The sequence below is a fragment of the Aedes aegypti genome, chromosome 1 (genome assembly GCF_002204515.2).
Source record: "Aedes aegypti strain LVP_AGWG chromosome 1, AaegL5.0 Primary Assembly, whole genome shotgun sequence".
NCBI classification, from domain to species: Eukaryota; Metazoa; Arthropoda; class Insecta; order Diptera; family Culicidae; genus Aedes; species Aedes aegypti.
In genome coordinates this window covers 47,686,943-47,714,609 of record NC_035107.1, presented here as the reverse complement: position 1 = coordinate 47,714,609, position 27,667 = coordinate 47,686,943, and the positions used below count along the sequence as shown (strand labels likewise).

Genomic DNA, 27,667 nt, shown 5'->3' with positions numbered 1-27,667 from the left:
TTCAGTGTTGTGTGCTTTCTTTCCGTCCTATTTCAAGAACAAAATTTGCTAATCCTTGGTTTGAATATAAACAAGTATAAATACAGACATCTTTTACATATAAATCATGGTTTTGAGCATATTTTCCACATGTAGATTACACAAAACGTGCGATTTACTTTGTATTCTTAAAGTACGGTTACCGCAAATGTATAATCTTAACCAATCTATACGTCTATCTATACACTGTACGACAAAATATGGTCCTTAGAACTAGGTAGTTATCTGACAAGCTTGATCTTTCCAATAATCTCAGCATCATCAAATCGGGTAATTCAATCCTTAGCCTTACAAAACTAAAAACTAATCGGAAAATACGGAGATACTTCCCTTGATTCAACACATACACATGCAAAAAAACGAATATTCAACACGAAACACTCAAACTCAACGCCTACTTCTTCTCGGCGCCATTGGAGATGGCAATCGTGATGCGATTGCCATTGGAAACCGTTGTCACTGCCGACGAGCTCCTGCTCAATTTGGCGCCCTGATCCTGCTGCTGTCCGCACCCAATCTGGATCCGCTCGACCAGATCTTCCCGGGATTCGCTCCGTTGCCGGAGGTTGGACAACGACAGGGTCTTCTCCAGCTCGTACTTCAGGTTTCCAAGGCCGATGGACGGTTTCTTCGGTGGTTCGGCCGTTCCGACGCCAATGTACTCGCTAATGGTAACAGCGATCGGTTTCTGGGACTTCTTCATCGTCGGTGGACCGGTATTCTGGGGGCAGAAGTAGTACGATGGGGGCCGGACCAAGGTGGGTGTTGGGCTTGTCAGTTGGAAGGATTCGATCGATTCCAGCTCGGCTATGTCGCCGTTGGCCTTGGCCAGTTCGGATGCTGCCACTCGGCCCATGGTTCCTTTTCCGGAGGGTGGGGAAGTTCCGTTGCTCGTTGAGGCGTTGGCCGTTCCCGGTGGGCGGACTTCGATCGGTAACTTGTCTTTGGATGGTGCTTTCTGTAAAAGAAAAAAGATTTTTTTAATCTTCTTCCTACTTTCAGGGACTTTAACCCGGAGGGCATTCGTCCCTGTTGCAGATTTAGTATGGCCTTCCATGTACATTAAGGAATACCGTAAAATGGGGTGTTAAGGACTCGTGGGGTTTTAAGGGATTGAACTTCTCAATCAAGTTCGACAAATCACAGAAACTTCGAAAATCGATATATAAGTCATCTGAAATGCTCGATTTGTTCAGAGGATTGTGAACTGCATTATGTAATAGGAGCTGTCTATTAATATGAAGTATTGTGGTTTCTAGAATTTGAAAACCTTTTAAAACATTTTTGTTCGAATTTTATGGGCTAAATACATTTATCTACAAAACCATGAAATATATTTGAGAAAAATTCGCGAGTAAGGTAGAAGATAAGGAAATTTAATTGAGATCAAAGTACAGACAAAAACTTCATAAAATTGTGTCTGGGTTTCAATTTTCAGAAACTTTTATGAACAAAGTCTCGTTTTGAAAATAAGTGGGGTGTTAAGGAATTATCTATTCTAACTTTTCTAAGTAACAAAACTCATTAAATTTATGCCTTAATATATTTCAATATAGTTTTGAGATGTTCCGTCAAGTTGAACTACAATGTAAAGTTAAGGGATCTATTTAGTTAGTCACTAGATATCTCCAAAAATGACTTATTTCAAAATTTGGTAAAATTGGTAGGAAAATCTAAATAAAAACTGATTAATGTGTGAGTGGTTTTTTATGATAATATTTTCATTAGTTGTTTCATCACATGAGAGAAAAGTTTGCATATAGGAATGATTATCTTATTTAGAATGGTTTGGGAGCTATTAATTCTTTTAAGTTTTGAGATTTATTGACGTAATTTCGGTCCACGGGTTACATTAATAAAAAATCGTTTTGATTAAAGCCGACGTTTCGAGCATTTATTTGCTCATCTTCAGGGCAAACGACAATTTACAAAAATATATACTATTTGTCTGGTCAAGTCCGAAACATTAATTAATACTACTTACATCATTGATTTGTTTCTAAGTCAAGTGGGTTTGGACAAACATTGATTGAACGGCTAACAACATTACACTGCGATTACAAATAAATTTCGGACATAATAACTTAACTCACATAATTTTAATTTGAACGGAGCACAAACTTACACAGCTTTCACCCGAGCACATCTAAACAGATTTGACCTAAATTACGCCACTTAATCTCAAAATCAGTCTAGACGGTCGATATTCCATTAAATTTTATAAGTATTACCTAGGTTCTAGATAAACAATTAAAGTATAAGGTTATTTCCTAGCTTTTTTTGGAAAATGTATAGTGTGCGGTATAGTGTGAGCGATTCTGTTTTGTACTGGAAACTTTGGATCATGCGACTGGGTGTTACATGCAAATCCGTTATTTGGTGTGGTGCTTTATTTAAAAGGCAAATTTGACACTTACCCTATTCACACTTAAAGCTTGTTGAAATTATCCATTTTTTGACAATTCATGACAAGATTGCTCTACACTGTTCTAAAATACGAATACTGCATATAAGTATAAAAATCTTTTCAAGACAATTGTGCGATGCACTGATAGCTTGCTTGAAAATATAATCAATAGGTATGAGAGATTTAGCAGTTAAAATAAAATGATTAACGTTTTCAGGAGTTTCAACTTGAATTATATTGAAGTAATATCATCTTTAGATTTAACAAGACCTATAGAGTTGAAGGGACACATCAACGATGTTGACCAAAATAATATTTTTTTGCTGTTGGCAAAATATAGTTTTATATACAAAGCTCAAATTCCTTAACACCCCATTTTGCATTTTCCTCAAAAATCACACATTTTTATGATTATCTCAGAAATCTGCCATAGGATCGTCTTCATTGTAATTGGCTTTTGATATACACGCCGGGAGAATGGTAGGACTGTATTTTGTTCAATTATTGGCATACTAGAAGTTGCTCGAATTTTAAGTGGAATTTTTTTTTCATCCCTTAACACCCCATTTTACGGTACACGTTTAGCATTTAGATTAAATATGAGCAAGGACTTTATTGTTCTCTCAAAACTCAATTTTTGAACTGAATTTAATTCTCTATGCTTTAAGCCAGGACTGCCCAATGTACGGCCTGCGGGCCGGATGCGGCCTAATTTCGTGCGTACCGCGGAGGATTTGAAGTTTCTTCTCATATTTGTCCCGTTGACTATTTCACAAAGTTGAAACGTACCAGAGCTGTTTTAGTAGTCAATTAAGTTTTTTAATTTTAATTTTAAGCACTATCAATTGGAGTCTCAATAACAGTTAAAATTGTTCTAAAAATAAATCTGACTTGAGAATATCGAATTGAGATTCATAAAAATGAAAATAAGTTTATAAGATTTATTTTTTAGAATAACAACAACAAACTTTTTTCCATGACATTGTTTAACATTCGATCAATAATATCAAGACAAAAGTAATCGACAAAAGGTTACATTTTTGAACATAATTTTACTGAATCATAGGCTAAAATTCTTATATGAACCTAGCAATACAATTCATCAACATCTGGGAGTTATTAACGCAGAATTCTAGACAGGATTATAAAAAAAATAGATGGGGTCTTTATTCAAAATCTTAAAGAGAATTCTTAAAGAATTCTGGACACGGTTTTCGCGGATCACATGGACAGGATTCTCAAAAAATCTTCAACTGAATTCCAAAAACTTCTGGGCAGTATTCCCATAGAACTCAATACATAGTTTTCAAAAACCCTGGACAAGGTTACGATATAAACTAAGGTATGATATTGACAGAGACTTAGTCGAATCTATCATAAAATTTAAGTTTCTTTAAAAATCCTTTACAACATTTTTAAAGATTTCAAGGTAAAATTCTTAATGAATATTGGGCAAGATTCTGAAGGAATACTAGGTACAATTCTTATAAAACTCTGCACATAATTCTTACTTCATTCTGACAACAATTTTTTAATAAGGAGAATTTACACACATTCCAGGTCATAATTCACGAAAAAGCTGTGCCAAGGTTGAATTCCAAGTATGATTAAAAAAAAAAAAAAAGCTGTGCAATATTCTTACAAATTATACAATATTTTTTTCAAATATTCTGAGCTATACTATTATACGATTTTGAAAGGGATTCTCATAATAATCAGAATATACAAACTCGCTTCATTCACTAATTTTTGTCAGATTTCATGAACATCATCTTATGACTTTTATCAGATTTCATTCAAAAATGTATTCATTTAAGAAAGTTGCCCGCCACACAAAAAATGTTTCCTTAATTCTGCGTTTAAAAAATGTTGGACAGGCCTGTTTTAAGCGAAGGATACTCTTGGAACCCTGGTGATTGTTTTGTAAGTTTGGCCATTCTGTACACTAGGGCTCTTGGAAACTATTTACTGATACACAATTTTGATTCTCCGAGAGTTCTACCAGGGATTCTCCCAGCAATCGTACAAGAGAATTGTCCAAGATATTGACTAGGCATTCATCCAGAAATTGTACTAGAGATTCCTCCAGGAATTACTCTAGGAAATTGCTCTAAAAAATTCCTAGGAATCCCTCAAGTATTTCAGCCAAAACAACACCAGAGATTTCTTCAAAAATTTTACTAAGGCTTCCTCCAGGAATTCCAACAATTGCAACAGCGATCTCTCCATATATTCCACCAGGGATTCCCTAAAAAACAATAATTCCTCCAAGGAATTCTATAAGGGATTCCTCCAGGAATTCCATGAGGAATTCCTCCAGTGATTCCTTCTGAATGTTCCACCAAATACTTTCTCCAAGAATTCTATTACGAATCAGCAGTGGTTTCTTCAGAATCCAAAATTCATCCGCTCAGCATTTGCACAAGTACATTTACCAGAGATTCCACTACAAAAACTACCACTACTACAGGAATTCCACTAGTGAATTTCTCCAAAAAATCCACCAAGAGTTTCCTACAGTGAATCAAATTGTCATCAAGAGAGACGAAAAACAAACAACAGCGCAAGCTTGCTCACAACTGTTTGTCGCAACTGTTGCACATAAGGACACAGTTAAAAGCAAAATTGTCATGACAATCACTGAGCGCAACATTGTTGCAACCTTTTCAACTCGCGATTAATCAGTTTTTTTAAACTCAAAACCAAATTTGTTTTATGGATGCTGTTTGATAATATGTCAATGTTTAGCAACACGGAGAAAGTTCTCGAAAATTGCAATGCGAAGCCCAGAAAATCGCTGCGCACGTGGTGATCGATCTTTGTCATATTCTGTTCAAGTGATGATAAACTCATGTTGCGGAATCAAATTGTTGCAACAAGAATAGGATGTGACAATGTCTTTGTTGCTGCGTGTTGGATGACAATTGATTCACTGGTTTCCTAGGAACTCCTTTGGGTATTCCACTAGGAATACCTCTAAAAACAATGCCATGAATCCCTCCAAGAATTTCAGCAAAGATTCCCCTAAGAATTCTTAAAAGGGTTCCTCCAGGAATTTCATCAGGGATTCCTCTAGAATCCAGAATCCATCTTTCCCAGCAATTGCACAAGAGATTCTTCCAAGAATTTGGTTAAACTTTCGAGCTGAAATTTTACTAGGGATATCTCCATGCTACTAGAGATTTGTCCAGAAGTTTCACAAAAGAATTTCCAACAATTTCCCAAAGGTTTCTTTGAGAATCCTTTAGAAACACCACCAGAAATTTGTCCACGAATTCCACCAGAGGTTTCTCCAGACCTTATACCAAGAATTCCACAGCAATTGCCTTAAGGATTCTTCTAGGAATTTTTTGAAGCATTCCAGGGATGCCTCCAAAAACTGTACTACTATTAATTCTTCCCAGAACTCCAGCAGGGATTCCTCTAGAAACTCCATCAGGTAATGGATCCGAATTGGGATTAAACATTTTATTCACTCAAAATATGTCGCGCAATACTGTTTTCTCCCTAGCTTATCATAAAATATTCTATTATGAGTTGAAAATGAGTCTTGTGACGACGTCAAGTGCCCCGGGGGAACCTTGCATAGGGGACATTTCGATTTTGATACCAAAACATATCATCCGACGGCTCATTCTTCATGTCTTGTCGTAAATAGGGCAACTGTAGACTCAAAATGGATAGTTGACTACAGTGACTACTTCCGGGACCACCGGATGTCCCCGAGGGAACCTGTAATTAGGGACAATTGAAATTGTACTCCAATATATCGTGCGACGGTTCATTTTTCATGTCTCGTGCTAAAAAGGGCTATTGTAGACCTAAAATGGATAATTGACTACAGTGGCCACTTTTGGGACCACCGGAATTTCCTGGAGGAACCTGTCATTGGGGACATCACAGCCTCCTTCCTGAAATTCTCCAGGGATTCATCCGAAAATTGCTCCGCGTATTGCTTTAGGAATCTTCAAAGTTATTCCTTCTGAATTTTTTTTTTTCAAATATTCCTTCAGACATACTTTCCGGATTTCAGGGATTTTGTCAGAAATTCTTTCTATATCTTTCATTATCTCCTCCTAGGAGTTCTCCGGATTTCCTCCGGAAATACTTCCAACAATTCCTCCAGGTGTTCCTTCACAAATTCCTCAACTAATATTTCTAGGGATTCCTAATATTTTTCCCCGTTAATTCAACTAGGGATGAATGAAGGTATTCTGACAGAAATTCCAGAAGTCTCTACAAAAATACCTCTAGGTATTCGCCCGGAAATTCTTTCACTGATTCCGCACGGATCATGCAAGAAACATCACTGGGCAATCCAATAAAATTCAATCTAGGATTTCTGGTATTATTTTCCAGTGATATTACTAGAATTGACTACGAGAATTCTTCCAAAAGTCTTGAAATTTCATTAAAAAAAAGTCTTCTGGAATTTCTCTCATAGAATATTCTTAGGAATCTATCGAGGATTTTCTAAGCAATCCCTTATTTAATCTTGCAGATTCTTCACCTTGATTTTTCTGATTCTAATTGTCTTCTGGGATTTTTCCAGCATGATTATTATCCTGTATTCCTTCAAGATTGTTGTAGAAATTCCTCAAAGAGAATTCTTTTAGAGGTTTCTCCAGCAACGCCATCCTGTACCGAACTCCCCTTTTAAACACGACCCTGCTCTCTGTCCATGAGAACCAACTTCTTCAATAGTTCTCTAACTCGATATCGAGATACAAAATATTGAGCAAGCTAGAATTGGCTGTATGGACTATTTTATGACAATGAAATTTCTTTTCTTTTCTGAGCCTCTTTCGGAAAGTGAGATACTCTCTGAAATTGATCAAAACAATGACAATTTTTCGTTTTGAAAATTTTCATCAGCAAATATTTTAAACCTTTTAAGTTTGGCTGTACGTTTCTAAATTAGGTGGAGGGTGTTCATATAGTAAGTGATATAAAATTTAAGGTCAAGTAGTCCGTCATTCGTTTTGGTCACCATGTTGTCTTTTTAGCAATTTGAAAGCAATACACAGTCCTCATGTCTGATATTATTTCAAAGCAAAAATGTCACTGCATGCAAAAAATCTGCTGATACTTTTTCAGCCAGTCAGTGCAAAACCAATTGATTCTCATTATATATAAATGATGAGATGAGCATTGGCGTAGCTAGGATTTTTTTTTTCTGGAGGGGGCCAAGGGGGGGCCTAGCAAAATTGTTGATTTACCGAAGTAATGTCGCTCGTAATAATCATGATTTCACAAATTTCGTGGTTTGCATAAGTTTTATCTGTTTGTGATTTTGTCTCACATCCTGTATATCAGTGATTTCAATTTGCATTACGTAAAATATTCAATCTAAACCTAATTCAGTAAAAAATCCTTCAAGAATTCTTCCAAATAACTCACTAGGAATATCATTTTGTAATTCTTGCAGGATCTTTTCAGGTATCGGGGTATTTATCTCCGTGCTTTTCCAGAACATTCCCCTAGAACGCGTTTACCAGATTTCCTGCTGGAACTCACACGGAAAATCATTTCTGGAATTAGAAGTTATTATTCAACAGATTTTTTCTTGGAGTTTCTTTAAGCTTTCTAATCTCACCTAAAATTTTTTCGAATGATCTGTATCAAATTGTTCAACAGAATCTCTTGAAGAATTCCGAATTTTGAACAGTTCTCCATGATGGTAAACTACGTACTTATTACACATAAATTTTAATTGTTAGTTGAAAATATAATCCAGTTGTGCATTAATAATTTGTTGAGGATTTTCTGAATTTATTGAGGATTTCTCCAAGAAATAGAACAAGAAATACTACCAAAAGTGTCTTCAAGATTATCAAGAATGGATTCTTTCCACAAATTCATCAGAGAGTGCACTAAAAGGTTTTTCAAACTTTGCCTTCGAGATTCTTTCTAAAGTTTCTCTTCAGATTCATTCACCAAATCTTTCAGAAAATCTCTCATAAAATCACTCAGAAATTCTTAAAGGTTTTCTTGAAGAATTCTTAGCTAATATTATTCAGGACTTCCTGCAAAAAAAAAGTCGGATGATTCATTCAAGATTATAATATTCCACCAGATTTTCATAAGATTCACTTGGGAAAATGTTCTTTGTGATTTGTCAGAGAAGTTTTCCGCAAATTTATCTGCAATTCTGTTTTTCTTATGATTGATCATCAATGGTTCTTAAGATTTATCTGAAAATCAATTTGATATTGATCACCGAATTCCTTCGAAATTCTCTCTCGCGGACGCCTCTGTAATATTTTAAAATTTCTTCAATCACGCCTACCTATTCTTTTCAAATTCAATCATTCCAAAGTTTTTAGCGGAATAAGTTCAGCTATTATTACATTAACTCTTCCGTAAAAGTACTAAAAAATTTCCCGGGAAATTTGTTTAGCGACTTCTTTAGAGAATTATAGTATTGCTTCCCCTGGGATGTCGTTGATCATTCCGAAAAATTCACCAGAGATCCACCAAGCATTTTCCATGGATTTTCTTCTTTGAACAGCATTATCGATTCTTCTGAGGATTTTTAAAAGATTTTTTTAACAGATTTATAAAAGGATTTTAAAATACATTCTTGAACATCTAAAAAAATATTCTCCAGAAATTCCATAAGGTATAATTTCAGGTTTCAAAAATTACTTCATATTTATTCCAAATGTTATTTCAAGGATTCTTCTATAAAGAATATCTAAAAATCCATCCACTTTCCATATTTAGCTAAAAACTTCTCCAGAAATACCCCAATATTTTTAAAAGGAAATCCTTACAAATAACTCTACGAATCTTTCCATTGACTTCTATTTTTTTTTATTGAATTTCAAGTTGAATTTGGAAGAAATACTGAATTCTTGCCAGGAATTTCATGAGCTAACCGTAGAATTTTTTGATACTTTTTGACGATGTACCTAACAGATTAGTAAGATTAACTACAAAAAATCTTGTTCATTTTATCGTCATTTATAATGGGCAATAATGCTCAAACGGATGGATTTTTTTAAGGTGTTTGTATCTTATATGTTAGAAAATGTTTTGCATGAACTCCGAAACTTCATGGTAGTATGGCGAACTGATTAATCTAAAACTTTTTTTTATACTTGCAGAAATTCTAAACAAACTTTTTTGAGGGAATATTTTTAACTTTTGTGGTAGAACTGTAGTAGTTTAACGTGAAAATATTGGAGGTATTTTTCGAGAACATTACAAAAAATGTCTTATGATAAAATTAACGATTTAAAACTGACAGGAGTTTTTTGCATTACTTAGGAAATTTGTTGAGAAATTCCTGAAGGATATTCAAAAATCAGGAACCATACTTATAAAAACCCTGATTTTATTCAAAACTCCTAGAATTATTTTTTTTCCTTTGGATTCTTTAAAATGTTGCTTTTGGAGAATGATTTGCTGAACGAAGTTTCTCGAGAAAGCGTCATGCCAAAAAAGGAGAAATAACAAAATGTTAAAGCAGATAGAAACAAGATGGATAACGAAATAACCAAAGATAAATGAGTATCTATATTCTTTTCTCTGGAGATGAATAATCTCTCTTATGAATTAAAAAAATAATTTCTCTAGGAGATCCATCAGAATCTTCTTTAGAAAATATTCTTGAAATCTAGCAGAATTCCTTCTTCGACTTTTGGATGCCCAATTCCGCCAATTTACTTTACCGCTATGCTAATTTCGGGAACAAAAGTATTCCTGGGAGTTTTCAATAAATTTCCTGTGACGATTCAAAGCCGAGAGGCATTCCAAAAATACTTCTTGTAGATTATTTCTATATAATACAGGGATTTGAAGTAGAATTTACAGAAAAAAGCTAAAGAGAATTTGTGTCGCGATTTACGATGTATTTCGAAAATATTTCTGAAGAACTTTTGATGAACTTCGCGATAAAGTTTTCAATCACTTTTTTTGGTAAAACTATATAAAAGAATTTGACAGACTCAATGATTTTTTTTTTTTTTGGAAAAATTGCCAAGGCAAAGCTTGAACTTTCGAAAAGTTAAGTATTTTTTTTAGTTAAATCCAGGAACACATTTCGGGATCAACATGAACATGAACAAATCTCACTATATTGTTTGACTAATTTCTAAGAGATTCTAAAAGATTTGTAGCAAAAGGTTTAAAGACTCTTTGATATACCTTGACGAATTAAACTAAAATTCTAGAGACTGCACTTTTTTTTTTCTAGATAAAACGTTGTATAGAACTTAAGCAATCTAAATTAAATTTAAGAAATGATTTAAAAAAAAATTAAGCAAAAACAAAGAAAGAACAAATTGCTAGAATAAAAAACTATGGACGATTTTTTTTAACTTTTCTTAGAAGCCTTAACCAGGTTGAAATTCATAAAAAGAGATGTGTAATGAATAAGGCCTTGGTTTTCGTCAATAATTTCAGCTATCTTATGTCTAAGGAGTTCCTTTAAGAATTTTGCCCATTTATTTATTTGCTGACAGCTTTAATATCTATTAATTTTGCCGAGTTGTATTAATTTTAAACGAGTTGACCCTCCAAGTTGTAATTATTCAGGTCACCCTCCAAGAACATAGGAAATCATATTGCAGTTAAAATACTGCTCTATGCTAAAACATTTGAAACAGTATTGTTTGTACTGTTCAAAAAATACGAATTTAAGGAACCGCATTTCCTATATCCTGACAGTCTTTAGTATCACAGTATCTTTTGCAACGGAGTTGTGGAGCGACAGCCGAACGATTAATATTTCGATAGTCGCACGAAGACAGAACCGTCACACTGATGCTGTGTACGAACAGCGAAGAATTGAATCAGAAGATTGTTGTTCACATTAGAATTATGTAAATTGTTTTTGTTTTTTTCATTTTTATATATATTATCATCCAAAATTCTGGAGGGGGCCTGGGTGACTCTGGGGGGGCCTGGCCCCCCTGGCCCCCCCTGTTCCTACGCCAATGACTCGATGTTGAAGGGACTATCGAGCTGGGGTGTATCGGATTACAGAACGCAAAACCAGTGCAACTAAGGTATCTAAAAGGGAGGTACAGGTATGTTCCATTTTTATCAACACGATCTGCAATTTTCAGTTGACAAAAACGGAACCGTGACAAAAACGGAATATTTTTATAAGACAAAATATTTTTCAAATTTTAAAAGAAAATTACAGTTTCGTCAGGATGATACCGTAAAGTGCCCTAATTCAGCGCAGTGCCTAATTCCGCGCATTTCATACAAAATTATTTATATATGGAAATACACATTAATATTTCAGCAACTTTTAATGCTATTCGAGGCTACTTTGATTAAGAATAAGTTTGAATCACAAATAAAAGCAAAAAAGGCATTTTTTCGCGGCATAAAAAAATAATCAGTGAAGGCCCGTCGAAGTAGAAGATATTTTTCTAATTTTTTTAGCTTCCGCGCTAAGACTGTAGGACAACAACAAACGCGATTTCTTTATTAAACATGTTTTATTTTTTATGCAATATTCCATGGAACTACTTGTTACAGATATGTTTCATGGTGCTTCTATGAAATCTTATCAAATATTAGCATAATTATTGAGTTTTATTCAAAAAAGTATTGCGCGGAATTAGGCCACGTCTTTTTTCATAATGCCCTAATTCCGCGCACTGTTCTTCGCATAACAACAGACAAGTAAATCCGTCTTCACATCTGTCTATTTCTCTGAAAAGTAACTTTATGCATACATACGTTTCATGTACAAGCGGAATATCGGGAAAGCCCACTTCGGCAGCGTCCATAAATGACGTAGCATCTTTTGACCAATTTTTGACACCCCTTCCCCCTTCGTAGCTTATCTTCCCATATTAATACATGGTTCGTAGCAAAATCGTAGACTCCCCCCTCCCCCCTAAAATGCTACGTCATTTATGGACGGTCCCTTACAAGGAAAAATACCACGTGGTTAATGCACAGCCCCAACAAAATAGTCTATACACACTTAGATTTTTTTCACGAGCTCGGCTGTGCGGATCTCGATTGGAATTAGCCGAGATTCGGCATTCTGATTTAAGTGTGTAGGTACATCTGTGCGCACAAAATTTACTTAGCATTATGAACCACACATAACATTGGCAATGTATACTTGTTTATGATTCTCATTTATATTATACAATCCATATAGAATTATTGTAAAAACAGCATATCGTTCACATGTTCAACAGGTCGTAATTTGTAGAAGACCCCACCAAAGTACGACTAACTCTCGAGAAATGATTTACGGAAACTTTACGATCTCTACAAAATTTACGAACCCTCCATACAAAAAGTATGATAATACGGGGGAGAGGGATTGAAAATGGCCATATTTTGTGTGACGTAATTTATGGATGACCCTTAGGTTCTTCTGAGGTTTCTTTTTGCTTAAAAAAATAAGTTTCAGTTACCCGTGGCATTAGTGGATACCATTAATTGATTTGCTTAAAACCCTTTGATTCCAAGCAATAATGCGAACTGGTCCTTGTATTGTATGAACAGTGCAGTTTGCTACAAAGCAAAGCCATGCTGAAGGTGTCTGGGTTCGATTCCCGGTCGGTCCAGGATCTTTTCGTAGTGGAAATTTCCTTGACTTCCCTGGGCATGAGGTATCATCGTGCCTGCCACACGATATATACGATTGCAAAAATGGCAACTTTGACAAAAAAAGCTTCAGTTAATAACTGTGAAAGTGCTCATAAGAACACTAAGATGAGAAGCAGGCTCTGTCCCAGTGAGGACGTTAATGCCAAGAAGAAGAAGATGGTGTTTTTTTTCTCGACCGAATTGTCTAAAACTATGCAATAAGAAGCATATTTAAGCCAAATATGAGCTCAGTAGATTTCGAAAGAGTATTTCATTTCTAAACTTTCCAGTTCAGTGAATAAAATAATTAAATTGTTAGATTCTATGGGATAATTTCACAACATAAAATAGGGTGCTCATATCACCCCATCGACAGAAGAATCGACGAAAAATTCATTCGTGTTTTTTTAAGACGACGGAAATCGTGCGTATCTAGTGTATTGATCTAAAAATTTCAATTATTACGACTTTTCTTAAGATGGCCAAATTGCCCCACTTTCCCCTAGACGAAGATCACACGTACCAATGCCACGGTTTTGGTTATCTTTATTTCATCATCTTCTTCTTCTTGGCATTTACGTCCTCACTGGGACAGAGCCTGCTTCTCAGCTTAGTGTTCTTATGAGCACTTCCACAGTTATTAACTGAGAGCTTTCTTTGCCAAAGTTGCCATTTTCGCATTCGTATATCGTGTGGCAGGTACGATGATACTCTATGCCCAGGGAAGTCAAGGAAATTTCCTTTCTTTATTTCATGTGAAAGACAAAAAGTTGATAAAAAAAATGAACGTAGACTAAAAAGTTACGGTTCATACAAAACTCTACGTTTTCTCATACAAAAAGTGTTACGGAAGGGGAGGGGGTTGAAAATTTTCAATTTTAATTATTACGTAACTAATGGATGCAGCCCCTTATCAAAATTAATGGTAATTTGATTGTTTCATGAGTGCGCAGAATTAGGCTTTCTCCTGCGCGGAATATGGAAAAGCGTTTAAAAAATGCGCGGAATTAGGCAATTTCAACGAGTGAACTATTTCAAAAAAATCACAATTGTAAATTATGAATACAGTCTAGTTTATATTTTTCCCATAATCTTGAATAGATTTGCTAGCGATCCACCAATAAAGCTTTTTTGTTGATGCAATACTAATTTTTAATTAACAATATGAATCGTTTTATTCCTTAACTGCGCTGAATTACGGCACTTTACGGTACACATTTTCATCATATAAATGCACAATATTGATGATTAGGAGCTTTGAGGAGCATTTAGATTATTCATTCGTATAGGTAATGAAAGTTGATTGCAGATTCCAATCAATCAATATGATTCTGTGATAAGTCATTAATTGTTAAAGTTTTCTTGGTCAGAAATTCAATAAATGAAATATGGAATATTAACCCTCTCTTTCCCATGGTAGCACAGGTGATCCACCGATTTTCAACGAACGCGGGCTAAACCGAATTGGTACGAGTAGCTCAATAATAATTTGAATAAATTTATACTCTCATTTGTCTTATCAAACATCGGAATAAGTGACCTAAGGCTCAAACTATTGAAAAACAATCAACTAACTATTGAAAAACAATCAATTTTTTTTTATTGTGGCTTTGAGTAATATAGCTTATTTGGAACAACTTTTGTTCAAGCACTTTTTTTAGAAACGCCATTTTGATAGTTAAATTGTCGAACAAAGCTGTGGGAAAGAAAGGGTTAACACGATACTCACATAAATGTTTCATGAGATGGGTTGTATGTGTAGAAATGTTTCTGTTTCTTTTTCCTTCTTATGGCATTACACCCCAACTGAGAAAGAGCCTTTTTTTCAGCTTTTGACGTTCTGATTTGCATAAGGAGAAGGAATACGTGTCTGCTCAAAGATCAAGATCCCAGCAAATTTGGGATATGAACGTGACGTGGTAACGTCGAGTTTCAACAATTTCTCGAATTATCAGCTATTTCAACTCTCTTCTCTTCTCCTCGATGCAAACTTATTGTATGGAGATACCAAAATTTTCAGTAGATTGCTAAGATTTGCTGGATCTCTTCCCCTACTTCTTGGAACAGGCTATAATGTTTGCTATAATCTCTACAATACTATCGAGATATTGAAGATAATCACCCCTATTCTTGTTTACGTTTGAATGAGCATTAGATCGAAAACCGTTTTGCATTCCCGTTCACGCCAGTAAAATCAAGTTTGCGATGGATTTGAACGAATATGATTCAATCGAAAGTTGGATCCTCCGTAAACAAGAATGAGGGTGAATGTTCAAAATATTAGTAGGTCGATAGTCTTATAAAAAATAAAATAAACTCAATTCTGTCCCTTGTCGTTGCCCAAACATTCATTAGTTCATTCCCAGGTGCATCTTATAACAAAGAACTTATCATATATGTCTATCACATTCATATCTAAAATTCTATGATGCCATGAGCTATAAGAAAGAGGAGAAGTCTCTGCAACTTTCTTAAGTGCGTATTCAACTTGTCACAAATTCAAATTGTTGCTAGGACGTGGCCAGAGCAACTCTCGACTGTTGAAGCATGCGTCAGTTCTTTCCAACAGCCAATGGTAAGTTTGAAAACTCTAATTGATTAGCAGATAAGAAGGTGTCAAACCTTATTGAATAGTAAATGACTTGACAACTTCCATGTATCCTAGATGCTCAACACAACCCTGAAGTTATTGAAAAACATTTTATTTGCCTCAGAATAAGTATTAAGTTTATATTTTAAGCATTATAAAAAACAAAATATATTTTTTTGTGTGTTGATAAAAACGGAATAATTTGTTGACGAAATCGGAACGTGACAAAATCGGAGCGTGATAAAAACGGAACATACCTGTGATTCAATCTGACACAATACTGCATCCGACATGTTGAAATCCCAGATGACAGATGGCGAGTTTGTTTTGGTTAAAGTATGCCAGAAAAAGTTATGTCTCACACAGTTTGCCTGAATGTTTGGATTGGTTTAAATTACTAATTATAGGATTAAGTTCTTCGAACAGGCTTGTATTCAAGCTTTCAAGTTCAAAATCGCCTTTTACATCATTTCGAACACAAATTCCACTCAGAAATGAGGAAGTAAATTTTCACCTCACCGGTAGGATTTGTTTTCTGTGGTAAACAATCCTATACAAACGATACATGCGTCATTCCGATGCACTTGTCCATTGAACTACAAGGAATAAGTACATCGAAGATACTATCAGCATCAGAACGGCAATCAAATAAGAATCTCAGGAAGTCGAAAATATACTTATATTTCCTAAGTAAAATTAAGGCATTATCCAAACGCTTTTATTGGCGAAAATATAAAAATACCTTCAGCAAAGTTAGCTAAAATACACTTCGTGATACGCTTATTCAAAAAGCGGGATTTTTTATTTTACTTGCGCCATTTACGCTTGAAATAGTGAATGGAAAAACTGCAAAATCGCATATATCTTTTCATAGGAAAATTTAAGAGGTATTTATGACATTTTCAGAGAAATTTTGTTGCATTGGTTTGCTCATAAAGATGCGAATATTATCAATCGTGCAAAATACGGCAGACTTCAGTGGGCTGGTCACTTAGTGCGAATGTCGGAAGAAAGAATTGCGAAAAAAATATTCAGCAGGGAACCAGGTAGAGGTCGGCGGCTTCGGGGAAGATCACGAATACGTTGGCTGTACGCAGTGCACTATGGGCCAGGGACGCAATCTGGCGGGACAAAATTAATAACTGGGTAACGAAGCGTTTCAGGTATTTGGTGTCTTCGGCAAAGTTTTTTGTAACAACGAGGACCATCTACTGACATAAACGGATAGTTCGTAAATCGTCCGCATAGGTGGCGCCAAAATCTAACTTTTTAAGGTGACGTTCTAGAGACTTGGCTTGTTCGGCAAAGTTGTTCATTATGATAAAATAAACAACTCTCTCGAAGACGTCCAAATTCCACAGCCTACTGTTCTCGAGTTATTGGCAAAATTAGAGGAAATTAGTGAAAAACGATGTTTTTTCACCGAATTTGACATTTTTCCTAAGAACCATGTCATATAATATTTTCTGCTGATAAATATATAACAAACGCAAGCTTTGGTGGAAAAATTTTAATAATACGACGCATAAAACTTAAGAAATCATGAAAAAACTGGAAAAATAGAGCAATTTTTGAACCTTAATATCTCCAAAAGCGCAAAAAAACGCAAGCTCAAATTTTCAGGCAACATAGAGCAAAACTTGATGAAACGGTTGTCAAAATTCCAGAGAGGTATATTTTGGTGTTTTTGAGATTTTTTTAATTTTTTTACGGTTTTCTTTTCACTTCGCGATTAATATTTTCGTGGCAAATATTTAAGTGTATCTTAAAATTAGCGGAAAAATATATTTTATTATTTCATGCAATTATTATATCTGCTCACAGTACAAGCTGGCTTTGGATTTCATCTCGAATTCGTTGTTACAATTTTCCGGAAGCTCAAAATTTAAGCAAATCCGGTGATTAAACACATATTTAAGGTTAAACAACCTAAAAGTTCTCAAAATCGAAGGAATCTCCAAATTGATACCTTTGATCTGTATCCTCTGTTTCGAAACATCCAGGGATCAACGCTCTTTCCACTTTGAAACAAATATACAAGCTCCGGACAAGAGATCGTGTGCTCTGAAATTGTAATATTTAGATATATCGACATGAATATGCTTTAAAATTTGATATCCCGTGTTAAAAGTAACACATTCACAAAATAAATTGCTCAACTCGTACAATTAATATCATTTGAATTATTGAAGAAAAAAAATGTACCCAGTTTTAATCTACACTTTCATCTACATTACTCGATATCAACTCAAGGAACTGCTCTTAAACTGAATTTCATGGCTACTATGATGGCTTTTTTAAACAGTTTTTTGAAAGTTTTTGTTCCACGACTCGTTATTTCTTAAAGTCAATCGTCCCTCCAGATTCCTCATGGAAATTAACTATATTGGAGTAATATAATCATTGTATAAAAAAATAAATACAGGTCGGACTCGATTATCCGGAGTATCGATTTTTTTTTTTTTCATTCCGGATAATCTAATCCTCCGGATAATCGAATCACTAAGAAAAAATTGAAATCTTCGATAAAAGAAATTAAATATTATCTTTTTGTAGTTGATTTATTTATATGATGCGGTGGCATAGCCAGAAATTATTTCTGGAACAGTAGGGGTCTTTACGAAAAAAAAAATTGCCATCATACACAAAAAAACACTTTTTCAAACTTAAATACGTTCAAACTGCAAAACCATTCATATTGTATATTTCAATACCAAATCATTTCTGATTTATGCATAAAAATTGAAAAACAAGAACATCTAAAAACAAATTCCGGATATTCGAGTCTACAATTCCGGATAATCGAATCCCAGATAATCGAGTTCCCGGATAATCGAGTCTCCGGATAATCGAGATAACCTGTATCTCAAAAACACCAAAATATACCTCTCTGGAATTTAGACATCCGTTTCATCAAGTATTGCTCTATGTTGCCTAAAAGTTTGAGCTTGCGTTTTTTTGCGCTTTTGGAGATATTAAGGTTCAAAAATTGCTCTATTTTTCAAGTTTTTCATGATTTCTTAAGTTTTATGCGTCGTATTATTGAAATTTTTCCACCAAAGCTTTCGTTTGTTATATATTTATCAGCAAAAAATATTATATGACATGGTTCTTAGGAAAAATGACAAATTCGGTGAAAAAAAAATCGTTTTCACTAATTTTCTCTAATTTTGCCAATAACTCGAAAACAGTAGGCTGTGGAATTTGGACGTCTTCGAGAGAGTTGTTTTTTTATCAAAATGAACAACTTTGCCGAACATGCCAAGTCCCTAAAAAGTCACAGTAAAAAGTTAGATTGTGGCGCCACCTATGCGGACGATTTACGAACTATCCGTTTGTGTCAGAATATGGTCCTAGTTGTTACAAAAAATGTTGCCGAAGACATCAAATACCGGAAACGCTTCGTTACCGAGTTATTAATTTTGTCCCGCCAGATTGCGTCTCTGGCCCTGGAAGAGGACCTGGCGACCCTAAACGTTCGGAGCAACTGGAGAAGTTTCGCCCAAGACCGACGAAGATGGAGCTCTACAATACGCCCGGCAATGGCGTGACGCTACGCTGTAGCCATCAAGGTATCGAGGTAGGTATGAAACTCTTCAAAACATAGTAGGCCTGCAAATTTGGCAATATCGTTAATTTTGAGAAAAATCTATTTTTGACCATAAATTTCTAAAGTAACCTACAGTCAAAGATAATCACCAAATGCTATTTTTCCATCCAGCTTTTTTTGCCAAAGTTGCCGATTTTTGCATTCGTATATCATGTTGCTGGTACAATGATACTCTATGCCCATGAAATTCAAGGAAATTTCCATTTCGAAAAGATCCTGGACCGACCGGGAATCGAACCCAGACACCTTCAGCATGGCTTATAAAGTCACGGTCTCTAACCACTCGGCTAAGGAAAGCCCCATACTGAGCTCATTTAATTTCAATAATTTTCTTAAGAGTTGCAGAGGGTTGTTCAAAGACAAAAGTAAGTAACCAAGAGATTTGTTAATGAAATCCAAAAACGGTAAGTTATGGTTGGTTAGTTTGTTCCTCAAAATTGTTCACTTTTGGAAGTTTCAAAACTAGAGGAACACATCAACTACTACTCTCGGTTAGTTACTTTTGTCATTGAACAACCCTCTGAAACTCTTTAAAAAATGACTGACATGCATTGAATTTACTACAGACGTTATTTGTAGTTTGTCATCCAAATTTCAGCAAATTTGGACCGCCAGAAGCTAAGATACAGATCCCAAACTTTTGTCACTGGTTGGCTTGGAGTCAATTGATACAAAATGACACTATATTCAACAATCATTCACTCTTGAATAAATTTAAGCATATTAGAAATGTTATTGCCAATAGTATTTTATTATTTATCAAGAAAATCCCTTCTTTCAAATATTAATTCTTTTTTTGAATTTTGCTATTAGTACAAATTTTTGCACTGTAGATTTTTATATATAAAGCACAAATTTACCCTTCTTTTAGTGGTTCTATTTTTTCTCTAAATATGATATAACCATAATTATAGGTATGAAAACTGTTGATTTAAAATTTCAATATATTTTTCCTTCTTCTACGCATAGGCTGTTTTTAAAGCTATATATTTTTAAGTATTGTTTTGTTTCCAATTGACAAAAGGGCGGCAATCGATAACATTGATCTGCTCAAATTATCAGCGAAAAGAGAAAAAGCTTACTGCAGTTAGTTCGATGGGTTGTGCTACTTTTCCACGAATATCGGTTCCCCGAATGCCGTTTCCCCTAACGCCAGTTCCCCGAATGCCAGTTCACCGAATATCCCGTTTCCTCGAAGAGATTTTAGCACTCATAATTGTCGTAACTTTTTACATTTCAGGGTGGTGAACGAACTGACCATCTAATATGCACCCTTCTTTATTAAATTAACGGTTATTTCGAGTGTTAACATCCTCAGCATTTTTGCCAACATGTGTATAGCCGAGAATAACAGAATATTTCCTTCTTTTGGCTGTTTATCGTTCTTTCTCGTCACCACTTTTCGGGGAAACCAGTCATTTTGGGGAAATGGCATTCGGGGAAAAGTAGCATAATCACTTCGATGATTCTGAACTAATTTTTTATGCCTTTTCGTTTTATTATGCCACAATAATTTTTGGCGTCCATTCTTCTATTTGTTTAATTATAAATTTTGCCTTCTTTTAAAAATAGGCTGTTCTTTATATTTATACTGTTTTAAATTTTATTATTAAGTAAAGCTAAATGTAAACTATCTTTTTATTTTGCTGTTTTATCAATTCTTGCCAGATTTGTTGTTAGAATGATAATTACCTTAGAACTTGCCAATATTCAAAATATACTTTTGTTGGGGCAAACTCATGATCTCCTTCAGAGATATGCTGAAAAAAAAAATATTTCAATCACAAATTTTCCCTTCTCTCGATAATAGACTATTTTCTTGATGTACACTTCCAGAATTAGAATTTATATTGAACCGTTGACAAGTTTTGCCACAAATATTTTCTTTTAAAGATGTGTTGTTCATTTGAGCTGTGCTGTGAAAAGATTTTAAACGATAAATATTCTGCTCTCGTTTATAGGCTATTTTTGCATTAAGTCGCATTGATAGATCTTTGGATTAGAGCTTTTGATATTTTTCAAAACAAAAATCATTCATTTATCAAGTAATTTTCATAGAGTGTTACGTCCAAACTAGAACAGATTTGCAGTGAATTATGCCAATTTACTGTTTTCAAATATGTATATCGCAACAAGCTCAAAGATACTCTATGTTCTGAGATGTAGAGACCCTTCACGAGTTTTTTTTTAGTAATGCTCTCTAATGTCACAACAATTTTTGAAATTCTTAGCTTGGAAAATTTCTGAACGAACACCACGCTTGTTTAGAACAAACCAAAATGTTTTGCTATGGGCTCGGTGGTGTTGATCTCGGTAAAAGCATAAACAATGCCGATATTTATTTTAAGTCAATCATTATGCCAAACGGCCATTATGCCAAATGACCATTATGCCAAACGACCATTATGCCAAACGACTTTATACCAAACGGCTTTATGCCAAACGACCTTATGCCAAACGAGGTACAATCATTAAGAACTATGTTCCCTCTTAGAGATTCTATAGGGTAACCAATATATTTTTGGCCTTTGTATATTTTAAACCGTCTGACCAACAAATTTCCCGTTTAAATCAAAAGACCTCAGTTTGCATGTTATTTGGATAGATCGTTATCATGACTTAAATTAATTAAATTCAATTGGTTCATACACGAAACCGTTACAACACGTTACGCACTGAAATTGAAGCCGTCAGAAATTATTCATATGTAAACTTTTTTTTTTTCAAATTTCTGGACTGTAAGTATGTCTTCAATTTTCCAATGTTAAACAATTGATCGAACTATGCGAAAGTATAGTAAACAAATAGTATATTAGGATTTGTCTCCAAATGAATGTAAAATCCAAAGGTACAAAATATATACTTCGTGGGTCCAAAATGTATTAAGGTGTCCAAAATAATGAAAAATAGTGCTTCACATTTAATATTCGACTTAGTTTTTTGCTATACATTACGATGTGAATATTTTTATCTCAAAGAGGAAACTTGTCTCTACATTTTGGCCTGTTCAATGACTTGGTTATGTTGTGCCTTAATTGATATGGGACGAAAATCCAAAACCACTTCCTCAAGGGGTCCGTAATACGACCGTTACCCTATGACGTTCGATTTTCAAAAGACGATCCAACATTCATTATCAATGGTGCTCAGGCTACTACGTATACTACGTGCTACATCAAGATTTTCAATTAAGTAACATGAAAAATCAAAATGTTCCTTACGAAATAGGATCCATAGCTGGAATTGAAAGTTTCATAACTAGATCCTGGAGAATACTTGCAGGAACCTAGCTTTTTTATTGTGGCCTTCAGAGAATTTTAAACGGATTCTTGAGGATACTGAGGGCTATCTTTGCGGGCTTTAGGGGATTCTTGTGGCATCCTGAGAATGTAAAATTAATTATTAGGAACTGGCGATTCTTAATAGAATTGTAAGATTTCTGGGGCGTCCTGTAAATTTCTAGCAAAAAAATGCAAATTTCTATGGGTATTTTGAGTATGTCTTGTAAATCTTGAGCAATGGTGGAAAGCATCATGCCGTTTACGCATAACGAACCAATATTAAGCAGGATCCGCGTTCACGCGCTCACGAACCAACAGCGACCGATATTTCTTTTGGAACACAAACAAAAACTTAGTGGCTCGTATAGTGGAAACAAATTTGGCCGCCATCTTGAATTTTGTTAGAAAACCCTTTTTTTCACCTTTAGTGCACCGCTCGTTCAGAATTCTGAGGTCACCATCAGAAAGTAGAGAGAAAACTGAGTAAGATAGGTTACAAAAACTATGTGATCAATGGTAATTACCCTAAGAAATTAACGATTTTCTAAATCATGTTCTACGATTCTGATGTACATGGCGAGTGTAATTAATGAAAACATCATTGTTTGTGCAACAAAGAAACAAGTTTTCTATCGTTGGCGTTTTCTTCAAGTCGAGTTAAGAATAAGAGTATTAATTTAAGTGCAAAAATCTGGCGACCATCTTGAATTTTGACCCCATTTTGATTTTAAGTAGTAGAACGAGTTTTTTACCTTTTTAGCACTTGTTAAATAAAAAAAAATATAATGGCCACCATTTTTTTTTTAAGTCTCAAAAGAAAGCTATATCATTCCTGTATACGATGCCACTAAGTTTGCTATGTGTTACAAGAGAAATATGAGACATATCACGCGAAGAAATACCTAAGATTTATCGCAAACTATTTAACTAGCTGGCGTACGGTGGGTTCACCAATTAAAAAAAAACCGAAAGGACCACCCTTTAGTTTAAACCCTACTAGCGATCAGTGACATAAATTTGGAATTCTAACGATGGGTTCCGATAGCGGCCTAGTTTTAGCGAGAATTGCTCATGATTTACGATTTTCGTACGGTTCCGTTTTTGGCAACTGAAAATATCGATCTTACTGCCAATTAGATATAGATAAAAATAATGTTCGAGAAAGGTTTTAATATTTCCCATAATCTACAACATTGTAGAACATTATAATGTGCTACCGTTTGAAATATATATGTTTGAGATCGAATTTCGGATGTTTGAAATTTGGCGCTTGGGACACTTTTGCATATAACGTGCCAGTCTCAATAAGCAAATGTTCAAAAGACACCAAAACGCTACGTCTTATATTTTTCAAGTTATTAATTAATTGCACTTAATTTCGTTCCGCGGACCAATGTGTATTATACACTGTACGTTGCAGGTGCTCATGTGTCCAAAATTTCCAAACCTATCAAATTCATAAAGCATAAGGAATAAAAATCAGTTTAAAAATTGATTTTTGGCCATGTTTGATCCTTAATGCATGATGTGTCATTCGTAGATCTGAACCAGGAGGTCACCAAATCAAAAACTATTTCAACTCACCTTCAGCTCCGCATGGTCGAACCCGTTCTTGAACATGCGCTTGTGCACCGCCCGGAACTCGTCCATCAGGGCGGTGTGTCGTGCCGCGTCGCTCCCCGAGTTCACCGGTGGCCTAAATCGCTTCTCTTTCAGCCTATTTTCCAGCTCGGTGAGCGCTGCGGCCGGTTCCTGAGCCGTCGACAGCAGCGAGCCCTTCTTCTGCGCTCTTCGCTTCAGTTCCTCGGAAATTGCACTACCCAATCCGCCAATTCCGCCATTGTTAGATGATCCACAATCGATGCCACTGCTGGCACTGGAATCGGCCAAGCTCACAGATGAAGGACTGCGCTGTTGGTGCTGTCCTCCCAGGCCAGATTTGGCGCTGTTGGTGGTCGAATAGCCACTGCTGAGGCCACTGCTTGGCGGAGGGGGTGGTGGAATTTTGTCCGCGAAGAGTGGCGGCGGCGGAGGAATGTGCGAAGTTGACCCTGAAGAGACAGTGCTTACTCCGCTGGACGAAGTCGGAGAGCCCGTGGCTATCGAATTCGTTGACGCGCTCCGGTGCACTTCAACAATGACCGTTTTGGTTTCGCTTTGCTTCGAAACGAAGCATATGTCGGCCAACTTCTTGCTGCCCTCCTTGGTTTCCATCTCCTTCTTTCCCCCTGCCCCATCTTGCGAAATCAGTGTACTATTAACGACGGTCCCATTTTCGGAAAACTCAATAATCGTCGTATTGTTTCGGCGGTGACCTCCCGCCATCTTTGGTCCCTGTACTTTCTCCGCCCGTTGTCCATTCCTCTGTCGATCTTTGGAAATCGACTCTTCACGCACGATACTCAACCTCTTTGCCGTCGAATCGCCCCAACATGGACTTTGGTCCCCATTGACGCTGCTTGCACTGCTATTGTACCCACTGGACTCCCCGGGGAACATATCGATTCCTGCCCCAGGTCGCACCACCAACTCCAACACCTGCGAAGCCTTCATAATGCTAACCGCCTCGGCGAACGTTATGTCGGCAAATTCCCGCCCATTACAGGACATGATCTGATCGCCCGGTCTCAATCCGGACTCCCGCGCCACGCCTCCCTCCTTCGTGAACTGCACGAAGATCCCCGGTTTCCAATCTGGGCCCTTGCAAATCCCGCATCCCAACTTAGTCCGGGGCGCCACCGAAAGCACCACCTTAATATCCCGCCCACCGGGGATTTCCTCTAAGGTTCCGGAACTGCCGGTGCTGGAGTTGCTGCTGCTGCAGCTGGTCCGTTCCAGCTCGCTCCGGTGCTGGTGGTGCTTTTTGGTACTGCCGTTGGCCGGGTGGCCATTGTGCGACGGGGGACCGGAGCCGGTACTAATTGAAACCACGTGCCACGTCAAAGGGTCCGCTGATCGTCTGTTGGAAGAAATAGGAATTAGCCATTAGTGATTTATATGTGTGATCTTACAATAACTTCTATCGTCAAGACATTGCTAAAGTAAATTTGGAAGATTGTTGTTCTAACGAATTCGAGACTACATAGTTGAAAATTATTATTCCATCCATTCGTAGCCAGATTTTTTTAAATTCTTAATTAAGACCATTCCGAACATTAATTTCTTATATCTAGGTATTCTGTGTTAGCCAACACTATCATCCAAATTTGATTGAACAAAATTAAGCTTTAACATTTGATTAACAACATATTAAATTCCATTTGTCGTAGCAGTTCTGAATTTTTACAGATGAGTTGATTTCACCTGCCTATAAGAGAAATAAAAAGCCAAGAATGATTTTCATGATTATCCATGCAAAGAATTCGCCAAAATTTCGTCGAAAAATGTATTCTTCACTCCAGAATTCCACTACAATAACGACACATAATATTACAGTATTCTTCGAAGTACGCTTCTAGAGATTCACAACGATTTCTCCAAGAACTTTCTCAGGAATCTCTTCCAGAGTTCACCCAGAAGCTCGTGGTTTAGAGTTTGATATTTGAAAAATCTACAGATTCCCTTCACCTTTGAGCCGCATGACCAATAAAACCATAACAAAAAGTAGAATGAAGTGGGGCAAAAGTTTCTTTTTAATAATTTAGCTCAATGCAAAACAAATGTGAGCGGTTCCATAGAAAATGACTATTTTTTCCCAAATTTCATTTTTATATTTTTTGATTTGGATGAAATTTTGCACATGCTTTCTTTATGCCCAAAAATGCCTTTTTGCATCATCGGTTCGCCATTTTGACTCTAGCCTTACTTTTGAGAAGGGCCTAAGAAAAAAATCCTTAATAATTTTCAAAAAATTATAACTTAGAAACGGTTTGTCCGATCAGTTTGGTGTCTTCCGCAAAGTTTTAGGTTATTGTTGGAACTATCTGGAAAAAATACTGTTGGGGAACCGATTTACTTCCTCGCCTTCGATAGCTTTATTCCGTTGGTGGCTCTCCAACACTCGATGGATGATGGGGTTTCAGGGCTGAGGGCTTCCACTACAAACTCCCTTGCTGTAGTATTCCGGGTGTTTCGGGATCCAATTAGGCACAATTAACACACGCGACATTTATAAAAACACATTTACTAGACACTACATTTATTACACATTACACGGTACATTAACTTTCGGCTTATATTCTAACATTCGATCTTAATCCTAACACATAATAACAAATTAAAATTCCCGCGCGTAGCCTCCACACACGATAGGTGGGTTGTTGGATTACTTCTAACACTACCTATCCTAAATGGTCATCATCCAACCTCGATCGATGCGATGATATTTCTTCGGGTCCACTGAGAGTCGGATCGTTCCTTATCGCTCTCTTATCACCGGTTGCGATATTCACCACTGCAGTATTTTTTTTTTTTTTTTTTAAACTTTATTAGAGTGTATTTTAACGCACGAGGGCTAGTTCTACACTTAATACCACTGCAGTAGCTTTACGGGTAGCCGCAGCAATATACATGGAGCCATCATGTTGCGATCGCTCCGCTCTTGGTTCCTCTCAGCAATGGTCACGGCGACCACTGACTGCCTGACCAACACAGCACAATGGATCTCGTTGCATTCTTGCTCGCAATGTAGGTCACATTTGTGCATTGCTATATGGGTCGGTTGGGTTTGCGATATGGGTGATATCGGTTGGGTTTGGTGTCACTCCCAGACAAATACACTGTAAAAAATGTTGTATTTTTTATATTTCGAAAATAGAACTTAAAAAACAGTTTTCTCAAAAATCGTATTTTTTATGTATTAAAGTAGACAAAAAATGAAGTCTTTTGCACAGTGGGTCAAGATGGAGAAATCATGGACAAAAAAGTTATGATTTTAAAAAAAAAAAGGTGAGTATTTGAAAATGGTCATAATAAACTTTTTAAATGTTTTTCAATTCGATTTTATGAAAGTACGCAAAATTTACAACAAAAAAAGTATACGGGAAAATCAGGCTAACTTTTACCGTTTTATAGATACAGCGATTTTAATACAAAATTATGATATAATTTTCAATTTTAGGTCATTTTCGAATGTTCTTCGAGGCTCATAAACATAGAAATGTGTTCATTGTCTGTAAGAACAGATGATTTTTGACTAAAATGTTTGAAAAAAATATTGATTTGGTAAT

At 35.9% G+C, this 27,667-nt stretch overlaps 1 protein-coding gene across 7 annotated transcripts in view; it reads right to left on the bottom strand.

The window, feature by feature from the left end:
• Nucleotides 1–55: 55 nt before the first annotated feature.
• Nucleotides 56–27,667, bottom strand: part of LOC5566765 — a 190,216-nt gene continuing 162,604 nt past the window's right edge. For all 7 annotated transcript variants that reach the window (XM_021845778.1, XM_021845903.1, XM_021845942.1 and 4 more), the window contains 2 exons: nt 24,084–25,458; nt 56–997 (listed from right to left, as the gene is read on the bottom strand). In XM_021845778.1, the coding sequence (XP_021701470.1) occupies nt 434–997; nt 24,084–25,458 (1,939 nt within the window). In that variant the 3' untranslated portion in view covers nt 56–433. The remainder of the gene's footprint in view (nt 998–24,083; nt 25,459–27,667) is intronic.